The following is a 21,983-nucleotide window of genomic DNA, read 5'->3' on the forward strand; positions in this document are numbered from 1 at the left end:
AGTCCCACCCTGTGGGTTTGTCACATTGCTTCCTCATGACATTGTTAAGCTTGTTTCTCTAATCCTTGATTTTCCTTTAACTAGAAGTTACAGCAAAAGGCTTTGTATGGTCAAGTTATGCACTGAATACATCATCAGGGGTTTTGTTATTTTTATACATGTTCATATGCGAAGACACCTAACACCTGGTTGACCCACCAGAGGTGATGCTCACGTTGACCTCTGCCTGGGTTAGTGTGAAGACAGTGTGTATGTCATTTTTACTTTGTGTCTCTGTGTGCTACTCTACTAATGTCCATCGTACATTCATCATAATGGTCTTAACTCTAAGTGATCATCTTTGTTTGAATCTATTTCCGACGTTTCAAAATATGTGGCACTGGATTACAAATAACCCTGAGGCAAGCAAGGGCTTTGCCTTCTTGAAATTTAGCATCTCCTTGTAGGTTCCTGTGTACACACTTATAGAGAGTACCTCTACATGCAGCCTCAGTCTGATAAATGTCTGGAGATCAAACATTTCCCAAATAAATGGAGATAAATAATTCAGCAATCCAGAGTAAACCTCGTTCTTCCAAGAACCAGCAATGGGAGTGTCAATGTTAGAGCTCAGTCTCAGCAGTTGCTATGTGCTGGTATGCCTCGTGTGTGTCTCTTCATTCTGCATGCTCAGTGCCTTGGGTACACACACAGCGCTTAGATACAGATCAAGGCCCAGTGACCTCTTTCCCCTCAGATGTGTTCTTAATTTCCAGGACCTCTGAAAGGCACCATCATTCTCAGAGTTCTTCCTCTAAGCTCAGACCCTCTCTGCTCACGCCAGGATCAGGGTGTGTCGCCTGGCTGTGCCTGCCCTCTGTCTGGAGTAGTTTGTTGTTCCATCTGGTGAGCGTGTCATTGCTAGCCAATAGTCCTGAAACTGGTTTTCAGCCTGTTACTTCCCAATTTTTCAGGGTATCCCTATTGTTTACTTGATCAAGACTAAATACTTCTGTCTAAATGTTCTTTCACAGGAAGGCTCCAGGTTATCTGACTGTATTTTGAATTATTTCCCCAAATTACCATCAAATTATTCAAAGCTGTCTCCTCAATGCCCTCTGAGTGCTTTCTTTGGGCCTTTGTCATAACAGTGTCATCTCCCGGAGGATGTCTCCCTACTTGTTCCCCAAGAAAGTCTTATCAGTCAAGTTTTAGGCAGTCTAAATTTATGGAAGAGATGGAAGGACAATCCCATCCTTTCCCCCATCTGAACCTCTGCAGCACGAACAACAGCCAATACAACTTGGCATCTACAATGGATGCTCTTGAATTGTTCACCTTTGACCTCTATTATTTTGTCTTGACTCTTCAACTATGTTGTGAGCTCTTGGAAAGAAATGGTCATGCTTCATATTTCTGAGTAATACCCCATAGAAGTCACCTAGGAAGGGGTCATGTGTTACACTCTTCTGACTCTATGAAGTGCTATACTTAAGTCATCTTGGCTTTTGAGTTTTAAACGCACATACACAAAGTAACAACTCCTCTAAAGATAATTCTATATATTTTTGTACCTTGCTCCAGTGTCTTTACACTGTTATATAAAATTTCCCTTTAATATAGATGAAACCCCTCACAAGCAGCTGGCAGACTATTTCTTCTGTTGGTGAATGAGAACAGCTGGCCAACATCTACTATAACAGCCTCCAGGAGGAGGCATGGAGATGGATTGTCAAATAGAACTTTGAAAGGTCATCACATTTCTCTGTGTGAACATCTTGTACATCTGATTTAACCCACCCCCAGCTCCAGATCTACAAAAGATGTGTTTCAAATATCTTCTCTTACAATCCTGCTCATTTCCCCAAACCAGGAAGGTCTTATCTAGAATCTTGGTGTTCCACATTTTTTTTTGGTGTTCCCCATTTTTAATCTTCCCATCATCCTATTTGTAGGGCACAATTCAATGCCTAGGCTTCCACAGCTCCATGAGGTAGAAAGAATTTTCACAGAGTCTGTGGTGTTCATTGGGAAGGGGAAAGACGTCTCTTGTGGTCCCCTAGTACCCATCTCTACATGGGAAGACCCTTGTGGGTTCCATTTTTTTTTTGTATTATTCTGAAGCTGGAAATGGGGAGGCAGTCGGACAGACTCCCACATGTGCCCCACCGGGATCCACCCGGCATGCCCACCAGGGGGCAATGCTCTGCCCATCTGGGGCGTTGCTCTGTTGCAACCAGAGCCACTCTAGCGCCTGAGGCAGAATCCACAGAACCATCCTCAGCGCCTGGGCCATCTTTGCTCCAATGGAGCCTTGGCTGCGAGAGGGGAAGAGAGAAACAGAGAGGAAGGAGAGGGGAAGGGGTGGAGAAGCAGATGGGCTCTTCTCCTGTGTGCCCTGGCCGAGAATCGAACCCAGGACTGCTGCATGCCAGGCCGACGCTCTACCACTGAGCCAACCAGCCAGGGCCTTGGTTCCATTTTTTTAGCAGACACTTTCCTGGACTTCCTTCTTGGTTTCCCCACCCTTCTTTTTTTTTTTTTTTTGGTAACTAATAAAACAAGAAAAATCGATGAGGTAAGGTTGCAGAAGAACTCTTTGGATAGATCTTTGAAGTGACTTGTACACATAATTCCATTCCAAACCACATCACTTGACCCTACTTAGCACACATGTGTGGCCTCTGCTTCCCAGAGCTGCCCCATTCACTTCTGGTTGCTGGTGCTGCCTCCCATGAATGGTATCATTTATACGCCACTCACAGGAAAAATAATCTGTCATTTGGTTTTTCATATAAAGAATTAAAAAAGATAAAGAAATCAATTTAAAAAAATGAAGAAATAAAGCATCAGGAGAAAAGTGAGTCGCAATGACATTGAATACTATCCTTTATAAAGCAGAAGATAAAATAGTTGTTACTTCAACAAGCTGGAGGCCTGTCAACGTGACCTTCTGTATCCTTCCTTTGATTTTCTTCTAAACACAGGAATCTTTTGTTGGCTAAATCCCAGCATTTTTTTCCCCACCCCGGGCCAACTTTTGGCTTGCTTGGAAACAGCTGCCAGTATTTCTCTTTGCTGCCAGTCAGTCAAAAAATGTGCTCACATTGGAGGCCTGGCTCCATCCCACCCAGGGTGCTGAATGCATTCACTTTTTCACACACAGCCTCTGCCAGGCTGCACACAGAAATCCATCTCAGACTGCAAAGCTCACGGAGTCACACCAGTTAGCCTGGAGTTGGTGTCAATGTCAGAAAGACTGTCAACATATTTTAGGAGTCTATGGCAAAGTGATAAATTTTACTATACGCATCTAGTTAGTAGAAAAAAAAGAACACTTCTGAAATATTAGGAAACCCAAAGTTCCAGTATTTAATTGCTCCACTCCTGAAAGCAAAAACAACCCAACCCTTTTTCTAGCCTGTGCTTTGGTTAAGAACCAAAACAAACAAGAAGATAAAGTTATTAACTGATTAGTGCCAACAATTGTATTTTACTTTCTTTGTGCTTCTAAGAACAGCCTTTTCTACTAACAGGTATGCACTACTCCAATGTCTGGCTATAATCCATTTTATTAAGAAATTCCTGAATCAATTTCCTGGTTTACAGTTTGTCCAACCAAGATTCCAGGTGTTCTCACCCTAAGAAGGGCCTCTTTCAAAAGCCGTCTGCTTGTATAACTGCACATCCACAAGAAATGTCACAGACACCCCAACAATAGAGCTGAAACCTGAAGCAGTCTGGTGACATTCCAAGTTTTTAATGGAATGTGAATCCATTAAGATTATTAGGTAACTTTACTGATATCCTCGAATTTGTGCCAAGTGTTAGCGCTGCCAAAGAAAAGACAGACTAAAAACTGACTCTTGGATTCCAACTCTTGGGTATTTTGGTGTGGAAACTGTATTTTCTTGTAACTCTTTTAAAAAACACACCCTGCTTTCACTGTTTAATAGCAATCTCAGTTTTCAGGAAGCAAAGAGGAATGGGATACATAATCGATGTTTCTCTTCCGTTCGGCTTTCAGCCTAAATGGTCCTGCACTTTTATTGGCAAAGTCGGGCAGGTACTAACAGCGAACAAGAAAGCTATTCTAAGAAGTACTGGCTTGAGTGAAGCCCCACTACATCAGGAGTGTCTCAAGCATCTACTCAGGAGTGATTACTCTGCGACGATACAGCCATGCTAGCTAATTGGACAATGGCTTGCTGCCAGCTCATGTTGGCATGACCTATAATACCCTTGGCTGACAGCCATTATGTCTATCACACCTTTTTTTTTTTTTAATCTGGATGGGAAGTGAAATAATTTTTAAGAACCCTCCCAAGTGTTATTTAACTTCTAATCATGAATTGAAAGTTTAATTAAGTACCCTGTTAAAGGCCTAGGTTCTATGATTACATATGACAAAATAATAGTTATGATTACTGATCAAGTGAGGAACTTTACAGCTCTGAACTTTATCTTTAAAGTTATTATTAATGTTAATTGAAATAGTTGGGAGACTCCATTATAGGGGAAAGAAAGAAATGTAAGGGACATTTAATTCAGACCCAGAGAAGCAGGTTAGAATGAATAGATACACTGGTGATTAAAATTTAATGCAAATTTTCTGAAGGCCTTGTTACAAATCCATTAAACATGTTGATTGCTGAGGTCATCTTACATTATAGAGGGACATATAGGTATACCAAAAGAAACCTTTAAAAATACCTTTGAAATCAGGTCACTTAAAAATAATTTTTAGATCTGTCTCAGTTTTTGTCTGTTCAACTCCTACTATGCCAAAAAAAAAAAAAAGGAGCATTTTTACATAAGTTTCTTTAAATAGGATTTACTGGCCTCAGGACTTAAAAACTGTAAGAGGTTTGGAAACAGCTTATGCATTTCAGTTTTAAAATTAGCTATTGCTGGGGCTATTTCCACACCAGATCCCCCTCCCCCCTGTATCAGCACCGCGGAGTCGCATTCGGAGATGGCATCACAATAGGGTCAGCTCCTCTCTCCTCGCTCAGCTTTATTGCACCCCCACGTGAGACGGAGCCCCAGATTTCAGAGCTGGAAGCTACTATACCTTTGCGTTACTATAAATAAGTTCTGCCTTTAGGCATTTCAAAATTATCAGCACGATTCTAGGACTTGAAAACTTCTTACTTGCCAGCAAGTAGTTACCTGGAATATTTTGACTTATTATTTATTTGCTTTTCTTTTTTCATTTGCTGCCAAGTCTCACTAATGCAACTTGGAAAATCGCACCACAGCTTTTAATGAGGATTCTGAGGCAAGAGCCATTTCATCAGACAAGACTGTGCTTTCCTTTTATGGGAATAGTAACACCTACTGTTTATATAGCACCATTCTTCCAAGAAGTTTAACATATCACATTTCATTAATCTGAACAGCAGCCCTGCAAGCCAAGCTGGTATTGTCACTCCCTGCATACTCATATTGAAATTGGGGTCATTAAATGTAAAATAATTTTTTCAACATCCTAAAACCTTCTGAAATGGTTAGAGAGCAATGATCGGCATCTTCTACAATTTGCCCATTTGTAGGTTATCAAATAGTGGTTCTACAGTTCTTTAACTGTCACCTCCTGTGAACTCTAAAAAGACTATTGCTGAAAACCCAGGGAATATGCATGAAGAGAAGAGAGCTCACTTCTCTTCTGAAGTTGCCCACGCAATTCTCTCCTATCCTGACCAGTGTGTCTCCTGTCTCCAGCATCTTTCTTCATCTCTCAATCCAACATCTCACCTCTCTTTCTGACCAGCAGGATTTCTTCTCTCCCTCCAGCGGGGATCTAGAAGAGTTCAAAGTATAGCACAGATTTATAAACCTATATATAGCACAGGATAGGACTTCAGGGATCCTTTAGTCCAAGCCCATCATTTTCAGACAGAGATGTGCCTTTGCCTAATTAGGTCGAGTCTGCCCACTTGGTGAGTAGATCTTGTCCTCTCTCAAGTATTCAAGGGCATTGGTCTAGCAATTGGCTTTCTGTCTTCTGTATCAGCAAATGTTCTCTCTTTGGAACTTTCCCATCAACCCAAGTGTTAGTCAGCATGGGCTAGGCTCTGCTATGATGACATACAAACACCAAATCTCAATGGCTTAATATAAAAAATTATTTCTCATTCATGTCAGAGTCTGATTTGAGTCAGATGGCTCTCTTCCAAAAGTGACTCAGGGATCTGGGCTGCCTGAGTTTGGCACATCAACCACTTTCTTTTCATCTCTTAGCACAAAATACACTTACTAATTATAAATTAGCAGCTCCACCTTGGAGGTTTATGATGCCAGAAAAGAACATGGAACAGAAAAGAACATGAATAACTCATACCTACTTTTAAATGCCTCAGACCAGAAGTGACACAAGACTTCTACTCACATTTCATTAGTTCAGCAATTTTCGACTATGTGCCACAAGATTTTTTTAAAAAATACGCAATACTTGACTATTTGGTCAGGGGGACTGATATCTTTTCTCTCAGATTGTCAGTAAAAAATTGACAATAGCCAAGGCAACACTAGACATCTGGTGTGAATGAATCAAAATTAAACTCACTTTTTTTTTTGTCAGGTTGGCAGAAAACCTATTTTCTGGTGTGCCACAGAATGTTAGTACAGTAATTAGTTCATGTGTGCCCTTAGATGAAAAAGGTTGAAAATTGCTGTATTAGCTAGTTCTAGTCAAGCAGCACACGTGACTGCAAATGGTCTCCCTGTGTGTCCAGGAAAGAGAGGAAAACTAGATGTGGGTAAATATTCATCATTTTTGCCACAGAGTGAAAACATGTTGGAATTTTTTTTGTACATTACTTAAAACAAAACACAAGCCCTGGCCAGACAGCTCAGCTGGTTAGAGCCTCGTCCTGGAGCGCAAAGGTTGACGGCTGGATCCCCGAAGGAACGGCTTGATGTTCTCGTTTCCCTCTCCCTTCTTGTCTCTCTAAGCAATAAAATAAACATTAAACAACACAAAACAAAACAAAAACCCAAAGAAACCTCTTTCGAAACTATTTTCCTCCAGTTCCTGAACTACTCTTCTCCCTCTAACTCAAAAGGTCTAAAAAGTATAGCTTACATTATTAGCTTTTTCAAATTTCACTCTTTCCATTCTTTCTTGAATACAACTGAATTAGTTTTTGCTCTAGACAGGCTTTTCCAGAAGTGCTCAGTGAAATCACAAATGGCTCCCAAATTGCTGGATGGTCAATGTTCAGCTTCTCTCTTGGTCAACAATCAGCATCATTTAACATGCTTGATTCCTCTCCCTCCTTGACGTACTTTTCCTGGCTTCCAGCACACCAGACTTTTTGTTTTTCCTTCTACTTCCATAGTTGTTTCTTCTTGGTCTAGTTTGCTTGTTCCTCCTTATCTTCCTGACTTCTTAATTCTGGAAAGTCCAAGGCTCAATACTGGAAACTCTCTCTCTCTCTCTCTCTTTCTATCTATACTTATTCCCTTGGTGACTGTATCCTGTCTCGTGGTTTTCAATATCCCCAAAACTCTGGTATAAAAACATCAATCTTCAGGCTAGATTTCACCCATGAATTGCAGCCATGTGTCCTCCTGTGTACTAGATATCCAAACTTAGATTTCGCAGGCATCTCAAACTTAGTATGTATACAACAGAACTCCTAGTTCCATCCCCACTTCCTTAAACCGACTTCACCCAGTCTTCCCCAATCTTAGTTAATGGCCACTCCATTCTTCCAACAGCTCAAGCCCCAAACCTTGAAATTATCCTTAACCCCAATCTTTCTTGTCCACCTTATGTTCAATCTGTAAGAAAATCCCATAAACCGTACCTTCAAATATCACCAGAATCTGACCCTGATCTCCACTCCACTGCTATCACCCTAGTCGAGGCCACCTCACCATGCCTGGTTGTTGACATATTGTTTTCCCTACTTCTGCCCTAGCCCTCTTTCTAGCTATTTTACACAGCAGTGAAAATGATCCTCTCCTGCGACACCCTCCGATAGCCTCCCAGCTCATTCCAAGAAACGTGCCCCAAAGGTGTACAGCCTAGCCCGGTTACCTCTCCTGTGCTTCCTCCCACTTCACCCCTCGCTCACTCTGCTCCTGTGTGTCAAATAGGCCAGGCCCATGTCGGCCGGGGGCCTTTTCCTTGCTATTCCTTCTGCCTCGACCACTCTTTCCTCAGATGACAGCATGGATGGCCGGCTCCCTTACCTCCTTCAGGCCTCTACTCAAAAGTCATCCCCCAGACAGGCCTTTCCTAACCACCTTATTTAAAGCTGCAATACCTGTATCCTGATGCTTCTTAACCTCCTTCTCTGTTTTATTTTCCTTGAACACATCTAACTAAGAACATGTTTATTTATTTTCTGTCTCTCCACCTCCTTCCTCACTGGAAAGTAAGCTCTGTTTTGTTTACTAGGCTCACCCAGCACCTAGAACAATAATGCCTCCTGGCACCTAGCAGGACCTTGATAAATATTTGCTAAATGAATGAATAAATGAGTGAGGAAACAGAAGCCCAGTGAGGCTGACTGGCTTAAGACCTTACATGCAGTGAGTGCCAAGGTCCAGGCTGTGGTTTTCAAGTCACTCATTACTGATGCTTTTTAGATCCCACCATCTGCCTGTTACTCTTCTTTAGAGTTTTGTCTAGGTGGGAAAGGGGTGAGATCAAAGGGCTGGCTCTGGGCTGGATAAGTGTTTTGTTCTTCTTACCCTGGTCATGCCACTTCCCCAAGCCCTCAGCCACTGTCTGCCACCAAATCTCCCCTCCCACAGTCAAACCCAGGCTCAGAATGCCGTCGGCAGCCTGTGCTGCAGCCTTAAGTAGTATTACTCACTGAAAAGACTGCTCAAAGACAATCATGACTGTCTTATTACTTCTTTAAATTCTGGATCTAAGCCATCCCAGAGACATTAACAGCTTCCATATCCCCTAAAAACTTTCAGACAAGAAGAGTCCACGATTTCCTCTATGCTTGGCAGTGCTGCTGCAGACACATTCTTTATTGCACCCTGTGGTAAGACTCACCAACAAATGCCTTTTCTTCAGAATCCTTCTGGGTCAGTTGTCCTTTTTGTTTAGCAATGAAAAAACAAAACAAAACAAAACAAAACAAAACAAGATCTGCCCTAAATTATTGTGTGTGTGTGTGGGGGGGGGGGGAGAAAACAAATAGAAAGCAAGATACAGAGCTAGACAGTGAGTGAGTGGAAGTCTGAATATATTTCTATCTAAGAAAGCATAAAGTCCACCTGAAGGGACTATACTTACCCCTATGCTATAGCTTACCCCTACCATATAGCTAGCTCTTCCCTGCAGGAACCCTCCCCCTTCCCTGGACACGGGAAGCAAGCCCAAAGAAAGGGGGCAGAGCCTTGGCAATAACCGCTTCCCCCTCTAGTTTTAAATATTTATTTATTTTTGACAAAAATTGTGTATATTTAAGGTATGCAATGCTGTTTTCATATATGTATAAACTGAAATAATTACCAAATTCAAACTAACATCTCAATAATCTCCCATGTTGTTGTTATTATTTTTTTGATGAGAACAATTGAGATCTATTCTCTTAGCAAATTTTAAGTATATAACACATTATTTATTTATTTTTTATGGCAGAGACAGAGAGAATCAGAGAGAGGGACAGATAGGGTCAGACAGACAGGAAGAGAGAGAGATGAGAAACATCAATTCTTTGTTGTAGCTCCTTAGTTCTTTGATTGATTTTTCATGTGTGCCTTGATGGGGGGGGGCTACAGCAGACCGAGTGACCCCTTGCTTCAGCCAATGTGACCTTGGGCTCAAGCTGGTGACCTCGGGGTCTCGAACCTGGGTCCTCCACATCCCAGTCCGATGCTCTATCCACTGCACCACCGCCTGGTCAGGCTATAATACATTATTAACTACAGTAACCACGCTGTACATTAGCCTTCCAGAAGTATTCATCTTATAAATGAAAGTGTGCACCCTTTCATCAATATCTCCTCTTTTGCCTTATGCCCCATCCACAGCCCCTGGTACCAACCATGTACTCTCTCTATTAGAGAAGTTTGACATTTTTTAGATGCCACATACAAGTGAGATTATGAGGTTATGCAATATTTGTCTTTCTATGTCTGGCTTTTTTACTTAGCATAATGTCCATCAGGTTTACCCATGTTGCTGCAAACAGCAGGATTTTCTTTTCTTTTTTTTTTTTTTACAGGGACAGAGAGAGAGTCAGAGAGAGGGATAGACAGGGACAGACAGACAGGAACGGAGAGAGATGAGAAGCATCAATCTTCAGTTTTTCCTTGCAACACCTTAGTTGTTCATTGATTGCTTTCTCATATGTGCCTTGACTGCAGGCCTTCAGCAGACCGAGTAACCCCTTGCTTGAGCCAGTGGCTTTGGGTCCAAGCTGGTGAGCTTTTGTTTAAACCGGATGAGCCTGCACTCAAGCTGGCGACCTCAGGGTCTCGAACCTGGGTCTTCTGCATCCCAGTCCGACACTCTATCCACTGCGCCACCGCCTGATCAAGCGGATTTTCTTCTTCTTTAAGACTGAATAATATTCTCGCCCTGGCCAGTGGCTCAGTGAATAGAGCATCAGCCAGGTGTATGGACGTTGCAGGTTCAATTCTTGGTCAGGGCATATAGGAAAAGCAATCATCTGCTTCTCTCCCCCTCCCCATCTTCTTTTCTTCTTCCCCTCTCACAGCCAGTAGTTCAATTGGTTCGAGCATGGCTCTGGACACTAAGAATAGCTTGGTTGCTCCAAGCATGGCAGACTCAGGAACTAAAAATAGCTCAGTACTATAGCATCGGCCCCAGGCAGGGTTGCCAGATGGATCCACGTCAGGGCGCATGTCTGCCTCACTATCTCCCCTCCTCTCACTTAAAAAGACAAAGACCGAGTAATATTCTGTTGTATGTATGTATGTATGTGTGTATGTTTATACACACATACATATATACATATATATGTATATGTATACATATATAGATATAGATATGTATACATGTATATGTGGCATTTTCTTTATCCAGTCATATGTCAATAGACATTTAGGTTGTTTCCACATCTTGGATATTGTGAATAATGCTTACAGATATATAATCAGAAATGAGACTGCTGAATCACATGCTAGTTTTACTTTTAATTTTTTGAGGAAACTCCAAATAGTTTTTTTATAATGGCTCTATCAGTTTACGTTCCCACCAACAGTACACAGGGTACCTTTTTCTCCACATCCTTGCCAACAGTTATCTTTTGATTCTTTGATATTAGACCTTGGCAATAACCTTTTAACAGCTGCCTCTTCCTTCAGTATTATGAGAGTGAGCCAATCAGCTATAAGAACACGGTTGAATGACAAACCCATTGTGAGCTCCATGTCTTCTAAGGAAGCACACCCCATTCCTACCCTCTGTACTCAACATACCATGAGAATGAACTTCACAATTGCGATGCACTTTCAGCATCGTCGACATCCAGCATGAAATGGTTTTTGTGACTACAGCTCAGGAGGTATTTGTTGAGTCAGCTTTAATATGAATGAGCAGTGGGATCATGGCCTTGCAATGCTGGCACATCAACCACTTTCTCTTCATCTCTTAGCACAAAATATATTTACTAATTATAAATTACACGATCTATTTCATTATTTAATCAAAGTACCAGGTACAATGCCTTCTCTTTTAGTATTTGCCAACACACATTTCTGGGTGTGTTTTTCAATGGGGAGCCAACACTCAAATCATCTAACACAGTGGTCAGCAAACTCATTAGTCAACAGAGCCAAATATCAACAGTATAATGATTGAAATTTCTTTTGAGAACCCAATTTTTTAAACTTAAACTATATAGGTAGGTACATTCCTTATCGAGGTAGCGCCCGCACGTGGTATTTTGTGGAAGAGCCACATTCAAGGGACCAAAGAGCCGCATGTGGCTCGCGAGCTGCAGTTTGCTGACCACTGACCATCTAGGACTATGTGTCACTCTGTTTTAGGGGGAGAAGGCAAGACAATTCAATTTCTTTTTGGGTTCTGGCAGGAGGTCTCTATTTTTTTTCTCTCCCTTTTCCAGTTAAGAGGCTACACGGGCACCGGGGCTCTAATTTGCTGGTAATTGTGTTGCCCATCAATACTCAGGATTATGGAGTAGAACTACACAACTGAACAGTAGCTGGGAGCCAGGGCTGGGTCTGGCCTCAAGCGACCGAGCAGGGGAGCAGGGCTGGAGGCAGACTGTGTCTGGAAGTTTCAGAGTCCCAGGAGGAGCTTTCAGACTAGGTCGTGCTGGCCCCTGAGAAACATAACCGCTGGCCGGTGGGGAGTGGAGAGGCAGGCCAAGTGTGAACAAGACTGGGACAGGCCCAGAAGCTGATCTGAGTTCAGTGATAGAATTATGATGAGGTTCAAAGATTTCCAAGGGGCTAATCAAGTGCTTTTTCTTACATCACGTGTACCAAATGCCAGTCAGTTTTAGGCAGCTACTTTCCAAGGTAGTGGTTGGGATTTTGTTTGTTTGCTTATTCACCACTTAATTCAAATTCTATGAAGTATTTACTGAGCTAAGAGGGACAACGGCCATAGAGCCTGCAAAGACACCTCACTGTGTGCACAGCAAGAAGAAAACAATGCCCAGTGCTTGGGGCCACAGGAGGGTGCTCTGAGCAGGGGCGCAGGACTGCTGGAAGGGGGCCTCAGAAATAATTCCAGAGCCACAAAGGAGAACGCCACTGCAGCTAGCTCACGGGCCAGTCAGCAAGATTCTTAGAGCTGGGTTACTGACAACAGGAATGCATGTTTCATAGAAGAAAAAAGCATGTAGTTAATGGCTGAAGGTTTCAAGTACGTGTGAACAACCAGAATGTTTTAACAGTTTGGAAATGCAGACAATGTAGGGACTGCAATCATTTTCCACGGCTGGGAAGAAAGAAAATCAACACATCGCAAATTCCCACTTAACTGGAACACAGAGTCAAAAAGGTCATAGCGCAGATTTTTTGTGTGGTGACCGTACACTGTGCCTCTAACTTTGAAGAGTGCCCTATGCCAAAGAAATAGGAGATGGCCACAGGGATTTGAGCTAAAAAAGGACTTTTACGTTATGCTATATGCATTGATATCTCGTTTTCCTTCCAATTTTACTGCCTTGGCAGTGTATTATGATAAATAATTCAAGGACATCAGAATTTAAGGGTTTTTTGCAGATAAGGACTGGACTCACAGAGGTTAAATGACTAATGACGAGATCAGGATCCCAGAGGTAACGGGGTGGCCAGGGCTTTGGGCACAGGTGCAGGGACGCTCAGAGACGGGGCCCACAGTCACTGTAGAGAAGCTGATTACATAAAATATGATTTCCATCTGTAAATATATTGTAATATAATCTAATTTTTTGGAAAATAAGTACAAAAACAACATATAAATGAGGTGATTCTCAAAGAGACATAGATAATAAACTCACTGTAAGCCTCGCCTCTCCTCCCCCTAAGACCATTTTGGATCATTAAAAGATTTCCAAATATTTCCAGGGAATTCTAGAGTTGGAATAGATTCAAAAGGCATTCTGGCTCCCCACCTAGAGAAGAAGAAAGAGTCTTACATTTGACAAATATTTATGATGGGTGAGGGACCATGCTGAGAGCTTTTACATTTACTATCTCACCTAATGATGCTATTCACTCACAAATGCCAAGGAAGAGAATCCAGCTCTGACCCACAGGTCACACCACAGCCGCGGTTCAATGAGCTTCCCTACCTACCCAGCCCCAATTACATTACCTACAACTGAATTGTCCTTTGGCTTTTAGTGCTGGGATCATTCTAGTTACCTACTTGTAAGTGCTGTGAGGGCAGTGGTGGGATTCAAATAATTTAACAACTGGTTCTCTGCCCTAATGACCATTTTATTTTATTTTTTTTTTAAATTTTATTTTAATTTTATTTATTCATTTTAGAAAGTAGAGAGAGAGAGGGAGAGAGAAGGGGGGAGGAGCAGGAAGCATCAACTCCCATATGTGCCTTGACCAGGCAAGCCCAGGGTTTCGAACCAGTGACCTCAGCATTTCCAGGTCGACGCTTTATCCACTGCACCACCACAGGTCAGGCCTAATGACCATTTTAAATATAAAAAAATGATATACTGAAAGGTAGTTTATTATTTCATGCATTGAATACTTAAATAAGAATAAAAGAGGTACACAAAACTAGATTGTTATAAGAGTTTTAAAATGTTAAAGAAAAAATATTGTGCGGAGGACCCGGGTTCGATTCCCGGCCAGGGCACATAGGAGAAGCGCCCATTTGCTTCTCCACCCCTCCGCCGCGCTTTCCTCTCTGTCTCTCTCTTCCCCTCCCGCAGCCAAGGCTCCATTGGAGCAAAGATGGCCCGGGCGCTGGGGATGGCTCTGTGGCCTCTGCCTCAGGCGCTAGAGTGGCTCTGGTTGCAACATGGCGACGCCCAGGATGGGCAGAGCATCGCCCCCTGGTGGGCAGAGCATCGCCCCATGGTGGGCGTGCTGGGTGGATCCCGGTCGGGCGCATGTGGGAGTCTGACTGTCTCTCCCTGTTTCCAGCTTCAAAAAAATGAAAAAAAAAAAATTAAATAATACTTGACAAAAAACAATAAAACTTTTTTGTTTTATTTAAAATATTTCCGTATTGCTTCTTGATTGGCGTCCTCACTTGCAATTTTTTCGCCTATAGACAGAATGAACATTACTATAGGCACTTAGAATACGCTGTTGAGCAGATGAACATTAAAAAGGAGTAAGGAATATAAATTTGGGACTTCCACATTGGGCGACTACCCAAGTGCCATTTTAACAACTAGTTTGCCGAACTTAACAAAAAATTAGGGTATTTGTTCTGCTGAACCTGTGCGAACCAGCTGAATCCCACCCCCGTGTGAGCGGTAAGAAGGAGCCTTTTATGTAGGTTCTCACATTATCAGTTGGTCACTTTCCTGCTCTGCAAGAGTCACAGCAGATGTTGCTTAACAAGGGGCTGAGTCTGGTGATCCCCTCCAACCCCCAGGTCTTACTTGTCTATTTGTTCTTTGTGTTGAGTTTGGATGCCTTTCTGTGGAGGAGGTGCTTGCCCCACCACCTCCTCTTGTCTTATCCATACCCCTCCCCCTTTACTCATTTATATTATTTGCCAGGCCCCTGGAGGCATCTGAGTTTGTGATCCTGGGATTTAATGCTAGTCACACTCCTTAGAACCTCACATCTGGGTGACAGGATCTGTGTTTGCTCCTAGGGTTGCTATGAAGAGCTGCTTAAAAAATTATGAAGAATTTTGTTGTGTCACTGCACAGCTCTGGGGCAGACTATGGATGGGAGTCAGACCCCGTGGCGGCACAGGGCCCAGTCTGCACTACTGGTGGAGCCACTGCACTGGTGCCCAGGGAATGGGTCTGCCCCCGGACACAAGGTCTAAGGCTGCTCAGTGTGACCCTTGGTCCCATGAAAATGCGGGGGAGTCAGGATGATGGAAGAAGAGAAATCGTAAACACAGTTCAAAGGGTGACCAACTTAATGGTTTGTCATTGTGAAGCCCATCCTTTGAATTCCTGCAGCTCAAACCATTCAACTGAATGTCATCTCTGGACAGGTCAGGTCCAACTACCAGTGTTTGCAATGGACAGAAATGAGTGGACTCCCTGGAGTAATTAAGAAACTTGAGTAGGGTATTTTCAACGATGGTGAGAAAAGCAAGTTTACACTTCTTAGAATCTTACTACATTAACTGTGAAAATTACTGCTTGCTTTTACTCTTCCCCCAAGCAGGGAAGGTACTGTGAATACTCTCATTCTTTAACTCTCAGGGGAAATCAAGTGATCCTTCAATCACTTGAAACAGAAAAACCATAGCAACCGTCCCAGTGATTCAGATCCCACATCTAGGACTCTACCAAACTTTGGCTGAACTACTCAAAACCTGAAGAGTAAGTGAACTAGAAACTATGAGTGACTATGAGCCACAGGTGGGGTTCAGTTCCCTTCAAGAAAGATGCTCTGTTCAGATTCATGCCTCTGAGACTTAACATGTTATCAAATAGAAACTGGCTATGACACAAATCTAACGTGTGGGTGACCTGGACATCAGCCCCTGAGTGGGGATATAGTACAGAAGTCCACCTTCTAGTTCCTGTTCAGCCAATATCCTACAGGTCACTATGCCTCCATCAGCAACACACAATCAAACCAAACTACTGTACCTCCTCAGGCAAGCTGACCACCAAGTCATTTTTCGTCTGTCCGACCAGCACCTGCCAGAAGTATTCACTGCATGCAGCCAGCACAGCCCGGTGGGCCCGGAACTCCTTCCTCTCCACGATCAGAGTCACGTCACAGAGAATATCCTTTTTCCGCTGGTCATTGAGGCCCAGGAGGATGTTGGTGCAGTGGACAGTGGACTCATACACATACATGGGGGAGTCAGGCTTCTCATCCACAGACATGCCGTTCACACCCTGGAAGAAAGACAGGCCGGTTCACCACTATCTGAGTCACAGAGAGAAGGTGAGAAAGAACTTCATGGTTGCTAAGTCTCACTGCCCTCAGAAGGGGCATAATTAGCATGTTTGTGCTCAGCACAATCAGCTCAGGAAACATCCTGGAAAGTCACATTTTATGGCTGACTTTATCCTTTCCACATACAGTGTCCTTTAACCTCATGGAAACAAAGTCAGGCCTTTTTAGTGGAATGCCCAAAACATTTAAAACACATACATACTTTAAAACTTGGTAGTTCTGATTCTGTTGGCTGACTGAAAAGAAACATTCATGTATTCATAGTCCCAATTCAAGTATTAATTTGAGCTTTGCGTTCAGAGGAAATGAATCATTCTGGAGCATTTGTAATGCTCTTGTGATTTAAATACATGTCAGTTGCTAAGTTGGAATTTGGCTAAGAGACCAAATATCTAATCACAATATATAATTTAACAAGTGATCTAAACTCTAAAAACTGTCTGTGTATTGCGGAGTAGATGTAGCCAGCGATTGATTGCATTGCCCTCGGACACTTCAGGAGTAAGCACAACCAACACAAGGCTGTTGTTGCTCACAAAACGTTCTGGAGAAGAACTGGGGTTGTGCTGTCATCATCCCAGCAGACTTGATGCACATCCTCTTTACGGAAACAATATGTCACAACAGGAGTCATGAAAAAGTTGTATTCAACAGTGAAGATCACTTTCAAAAAAATGGCTCTTTGCTTTAAAAGTGTCCACTGACGTATTTACAAAACAATATCTGTAATTAACAAATATAACTATTCCTATGAATTCCAACAGTGAGTATTACTTTCTTTTTGGCTTTATGCCTATTTGTTTTTTAACAGCTTTAATATACAATAAACTATATATCTATTTATAGTGTGCAGTTCGATGTAGTTTGGCATATGGATACAACTGTGCAACATCATCACAATCAAGGCAGTGATCACACCTTCCATCAACAACAATCTCTCTCTGCCTCTTCACAGTCCCTCCCGTGTAGCTCTCTGGGCCCCACCTCCTGAAACCACAGGTCTGCTGACACTATATATATTGTCATTTTTTAGATTTTACATAAATGTCCTTTTATTTCTGGCTTCTAAACTCAGTGTATTTTGTGATTTGCTATATCGTGTGCGTCAACTGTATGTTTCTGTATTGCTAAGTAGTGTCCTAGTATATGGATACAGCACAATTTTTTATCCATTCATCTACTGATGAATATTTGGATGTTTCTCAAATATTGAGGTCCAGTTTTTGGCTATTACAGAAAAAGCTGCTATAGGTTATTATATAAATCTTTGTATGACTATATCCTTTCATTCCTCTTGTGTGAATACCTAGAAGTAGAATGGAAGGATTATTTGGTATGTGTAAGTCTAACTTTTTAAGAGGACTGCCCCAGTTTTCTAATGTGGATGTACCTGTACCATTTCATATTTTCAACAACCGTGTAAGAGAGTTCCAGTTCTTTCACATCCTTGCCATTGCCTGGTATGGTCAGTCTTTCTAATTGTGGCCATTCTAACAGGTACACTGGAGGGTCTTTTTGTGGTTTCAGTTTGCCTTTCTCTAATGAGTGAAGATGTTGAGCTTATTCATCTATCTTCTGTGGAGAGATGTCTATTCGGGTTTTCCCATTTTTTGTTTTGTTTTCTTATTACAGGCATGCCTTATTTTATTGTGCTTCAAAGATATCTTTTTCACAAATTCAAGGTAAGAACCTCCACCAGCAAAATGATTATGACTTCCCCTGGCCATGGCGCAGTGGATAGAGCATTGTCTCAGAGCACCAGGGTTGCCAGTTCGATCTTGGGGTCACCGGCTCGAACCTGAGAGTGCTGGCTTGGGGAACTGGGGGTCACTGGTTTGAGCTCCAGTCAGGGCATATTAGAGAAGCAATCAATGTGTGTACAACTAAGTGGAACAATGATGTGATTCTTCTCTCTCTCTCTTTTCCTTACCCTGCCCCCTCAAAAGCTTATGACCCGCTTTATTGAGATACTCAGGTTATTGCAGTAGTTTGGAACCAAGCCCACAATATCTCTGAGGTATGCCTGTATTGAGTTTTGAGACTTCTTTATATATTCTGAATAAAAGTCCTTTATCAAATATGTGATTTCCAAATATTCAAAGTGTGTAGCTTGTCTTTTAATTCTCTTAATGGTGTTTTACAAATAGCAGAAAGTTTTCATTTGATCAAGTCCAATTCAGAACTTTTTTTTTCTTTTATAAATCATGCTTTTGGTATTGTATCTAAAAATATCTTTGCCTAAACAAAAGTAATATATTTTTCAGAGTCATACCTAAGTATTAATCTTTTAATGTAATTATAAGTGGTTTATTTTTTTAAGTTTATGACTTTTCATTGTTAGTATATAGAAGCATAAATGATTTTTTTGTATTGATCTTGTATCCTGCAGCTTTGTCTAACTTGCTTATTAGTTTTCATAGCCTTTTTTGTTTTGGTAGATTCCATAGATTTTCTATATAGAACCTTATGCTGTCTGTAAATGAAGACATTTTACATCCTTTCCAATCTGGATGATTTCAAGGTCTTTTTCATGCCTTACTGCATCGGCTAGATGAATTAATTCTGCTTCTACCTCTAGTACTATAAGTGGTAAGAGCAAATAGACTTGCCTTATTCCTGATGTCAGAAGAAGCGTATTTAGCCTTTCAGTTATTTATGATGGTAGCTACAGGTATTTCACAGATGTTCCTATTGAGTTGAGGAAGTTTTTTTTCTAATCCAATTTGCTGGGAGTTTTTTGTTTTGTTTTAAATCAGGAACGGATGCTGGATTTTGACAAATGCTTTTTCTGCATCTATTGAGATAATCACATAGTTTTTCTTTCTTAAAAGGTGTGTTAAGGTAAACAACATGATTTATTTTTGAATGTTAAACCAATCTTGCATTTCTAGGATAACCTCTACTGGATTGTAACGTATTTGCCTTTCTACATGGTCCCATTCCCTAACATTTTGTTAGCAGGCAGTGCTCAAACTGGGTGGGATAATTAATGTTCTAGGATGTAAATGATGTGCATAATTCTTAAGCAGCAGGGGATTTATAGAAGATACCTCATTTTTATAATCTATTTATTAATGCACCTACACCAGTAAGAAAAAAGCTTCAAAACTGTAAGTTTTTTAGTAAAACATGACATGAAATAAAATAAAAAAGAGAAATGAAAGTGAGGTGCAGGAGAAGGAGATGGGGACCTGGCACCGGGGCTCCTGGCCCAGCTCTGGTACTGCAGCTTTATGCATCTGGCCCAGCTCTGGTACTGCAGCTTTATGCATTTTGGATAGACCGCTTTTCTCTGGACCTGCTTCCATGTTTGTAAAATGAAAAGTCTAAACCAGAAGACCAGCAAAGTTCATACAGACTTACAATTCTATGAGTCTAAGGTTCCATAAAAGAAATACCTAACTGATCATAGGGAACGGGATATTGTCATTTTAGTTGAGAGAAGTTAGCTTTCTAGGATCTTATAAAGACCAATTATGTCGCCTCTCATTGCTGACATTGCAGAGCTAGTGGCAGAGAATGGAGTGGACAATATGCAGGAAGAAACCAAAGTCTTCTGGGAGAGAGGAACTGGGACCTGGCCCCCTGGCTCCCACAGATCCAAGTTAGGAAGATCTGCTGAGATAGATCATGGTATCCCTGAGTAAATGGGAAAGTAAGGGGAGGAATAAATCCCTTGAAGTAAAATTACCTTTAGGAAACGAGGAATCCAAACCTAGGAGGAGATTTTGGCACAATATGTGGAGCTGATGGTATTAGCTCCTTTAGTCCTGGATATCTTAGCCCAGAGGTTTGTTCTGGGAACCACGGCTGACCAAGGGAATATGCCGCCTGGGAACTAAGAGTGGTGCTTCACTGAGGTCTACGTAGGGGCCTGGCAGGTGCACATCAGCACTGGACAAGGGTCCCCCACCAGGCAGGAGCAGTCACCAACAGCAGCGAAGCCCAGGCAGTGGCTGGACTCTCAGATTCCAGCTCATAAGCAAGATAGTCTTTTTCTGGCTCTAAGACAGCAATGGGGGGAGGAAGAGGCTCGAGAAGAGACTGCCCAGCCTGATAATAGGGCAGGTTTGAAAAGATAAAGGAGGTGTGGCAATATATTCACCTTGACTTGATGAAGCAGGAAATGATAGTCCCATGAACCTGGACATCTACTTTTAGGGGCTAAACCTTCCAGAGAGTTTTAGAAGGCACTTAAAACAAATTAGATCTGCTCATCAAATGGTATAATCTAAAACCTATCATTTCCAGGAAGCCGTTGCTAGACTTTAACCTGTTTGAGGATATCGTTGGTTTTGTTACATGACTCCTAGACAACCCTTCCTATGGCCTGCCAGCACCACTCTATTCCTCTTTGCCTTTCCATTCTTATTGGATGGAGCTCATCACCTTCCTCCCTGTTGGCCCCTTTCCAAGCATAATGGGACATACTGTCTCTTCTTCTTTTAGATATCAGTCAGCCTTCCCCATCCTCCAATTATCATGGGTGCTCTTCTAGGAACTCCTCCAATTTGTCTGTTTTTGACGGACTAATGCCAACCTGAAACCTGTTTCCCCTATCACCACATTATTTCCCATTCAGTTTTCTTTTTTATTTTCACTTGCCTTGCTAATATTAATTAAACAACACCTTACCCCTAATGCAGCAAACCCCAATTTCTTTAGCAGGATCCAGGGGGTCTAAGAATGAGATACTCTGCGAGTAACAGAGCCCAAAATAGCACATACAAGTCTGACAACCAGTCTTCACACTAAGCATTAGACAATGTGTTAAAGTGTGTAGACATTAGCTGAAATCAGATTGTAAGAAAGCTTTCCAAAGGGTCTGGTTTGGGTTTTGGCTGGATCTTGCTCTTCTTTTTGTCGGCCAAAAAACCCCAGCTGCACACGTCCATATACATGTACCCCAACCATCTTAACATATGGTTCCGCAGTAAAAGTTAGTTACTATTACTGTATCCGAGTGTGTTCATCTCCTCAAAAAGCTACACAGACTTCAACTCTCATCAGTAAAAGATATATTAATGAAGGAAAACACACTTATTAACTAAGTCATTCACTCTTCATTCATTATTGGGTTATATTCAGAAATTAACTGCCTAACAGTTCTGAAGGTAAAAGTATAAATCAAAGAACAACAAAAGGTCTACAGTGGAAACTCTGAAAAGCTACAATTCATAAAAGACTAGAATGTTAAGTTTTTTTCAGACAGCCTGTCATATCTAGGATGTTTCAGATGAAAAGAAATGGATACGCCTTGCAGGTAATGAAAAAGACTAAATTATAAACCATTTCACTTGAAATTCCAACCACATTTCCCCTAGAAACAGTGCATTAAGTAAATACTTCTGTGAATCCAACAGTAAATTATTTAGTAATTGCTGAGTAAATTTTTGTTCTTATCAAGCATCCTTCCTTCTCCAAAAAGTTATTTACAATGAAATGGTAAGGGTTAGTTTTGATAAAAGAAAGTTATCAAG

The 21,983-nt window shown here is 41.7% G+C and overlaps 1 protein-coding gene across 5 annotated transcripts in view; it reads right to left on the reverse strand.

Moving 5' to 3' along the window:
• The window catches only part of BACH2 (BTB domain and CNC homolog 2), a 369,568-nt gene that overhangs the window by 87,057 nt on the left and 260,528 nt on the right, over nucleotides 1-21,983 (reverse strand). For 4 of the 5 annotated variants that reach the window (XM_066254282.1, XM_066254283.1, XM_066254284.1 and 1 more), the window contains exon 4: nucleotides 16,188-16,442. The exons of the other annotated variant lie outside the window; for it this stretch is intronic. In XM_066254282.1, coding sequence (XP_066110379.1) covers nucleotides 16,188-16,430 — 243 coding nt within the window. In that variant the 5' untranslated portion in view covers nucleotides 16,431-16,442. The remainder of the gene's footprint in view (nucleotides 1-16,187; nucleotides 16,443-21,983) is intronic. 5 annotated transcript variants of the gene reach the window in all.

The sequence above is a fragment of the Saccopteryx bilineata genome, chromosome 1, assembly GCF_036850765.1.
Source record: "Saccopteryx bilineata isolate mSacBil1 chromosome 1, mSacBil1_pri_phased_curated, whole genome shotgun sequence".
Lineage (NCBI taxonomy): Eukaryota > Metazoa > Chordata > Mammalia > Chiroptera > Emballonuridae > Saccopteryx > Saccopteryx bilineata.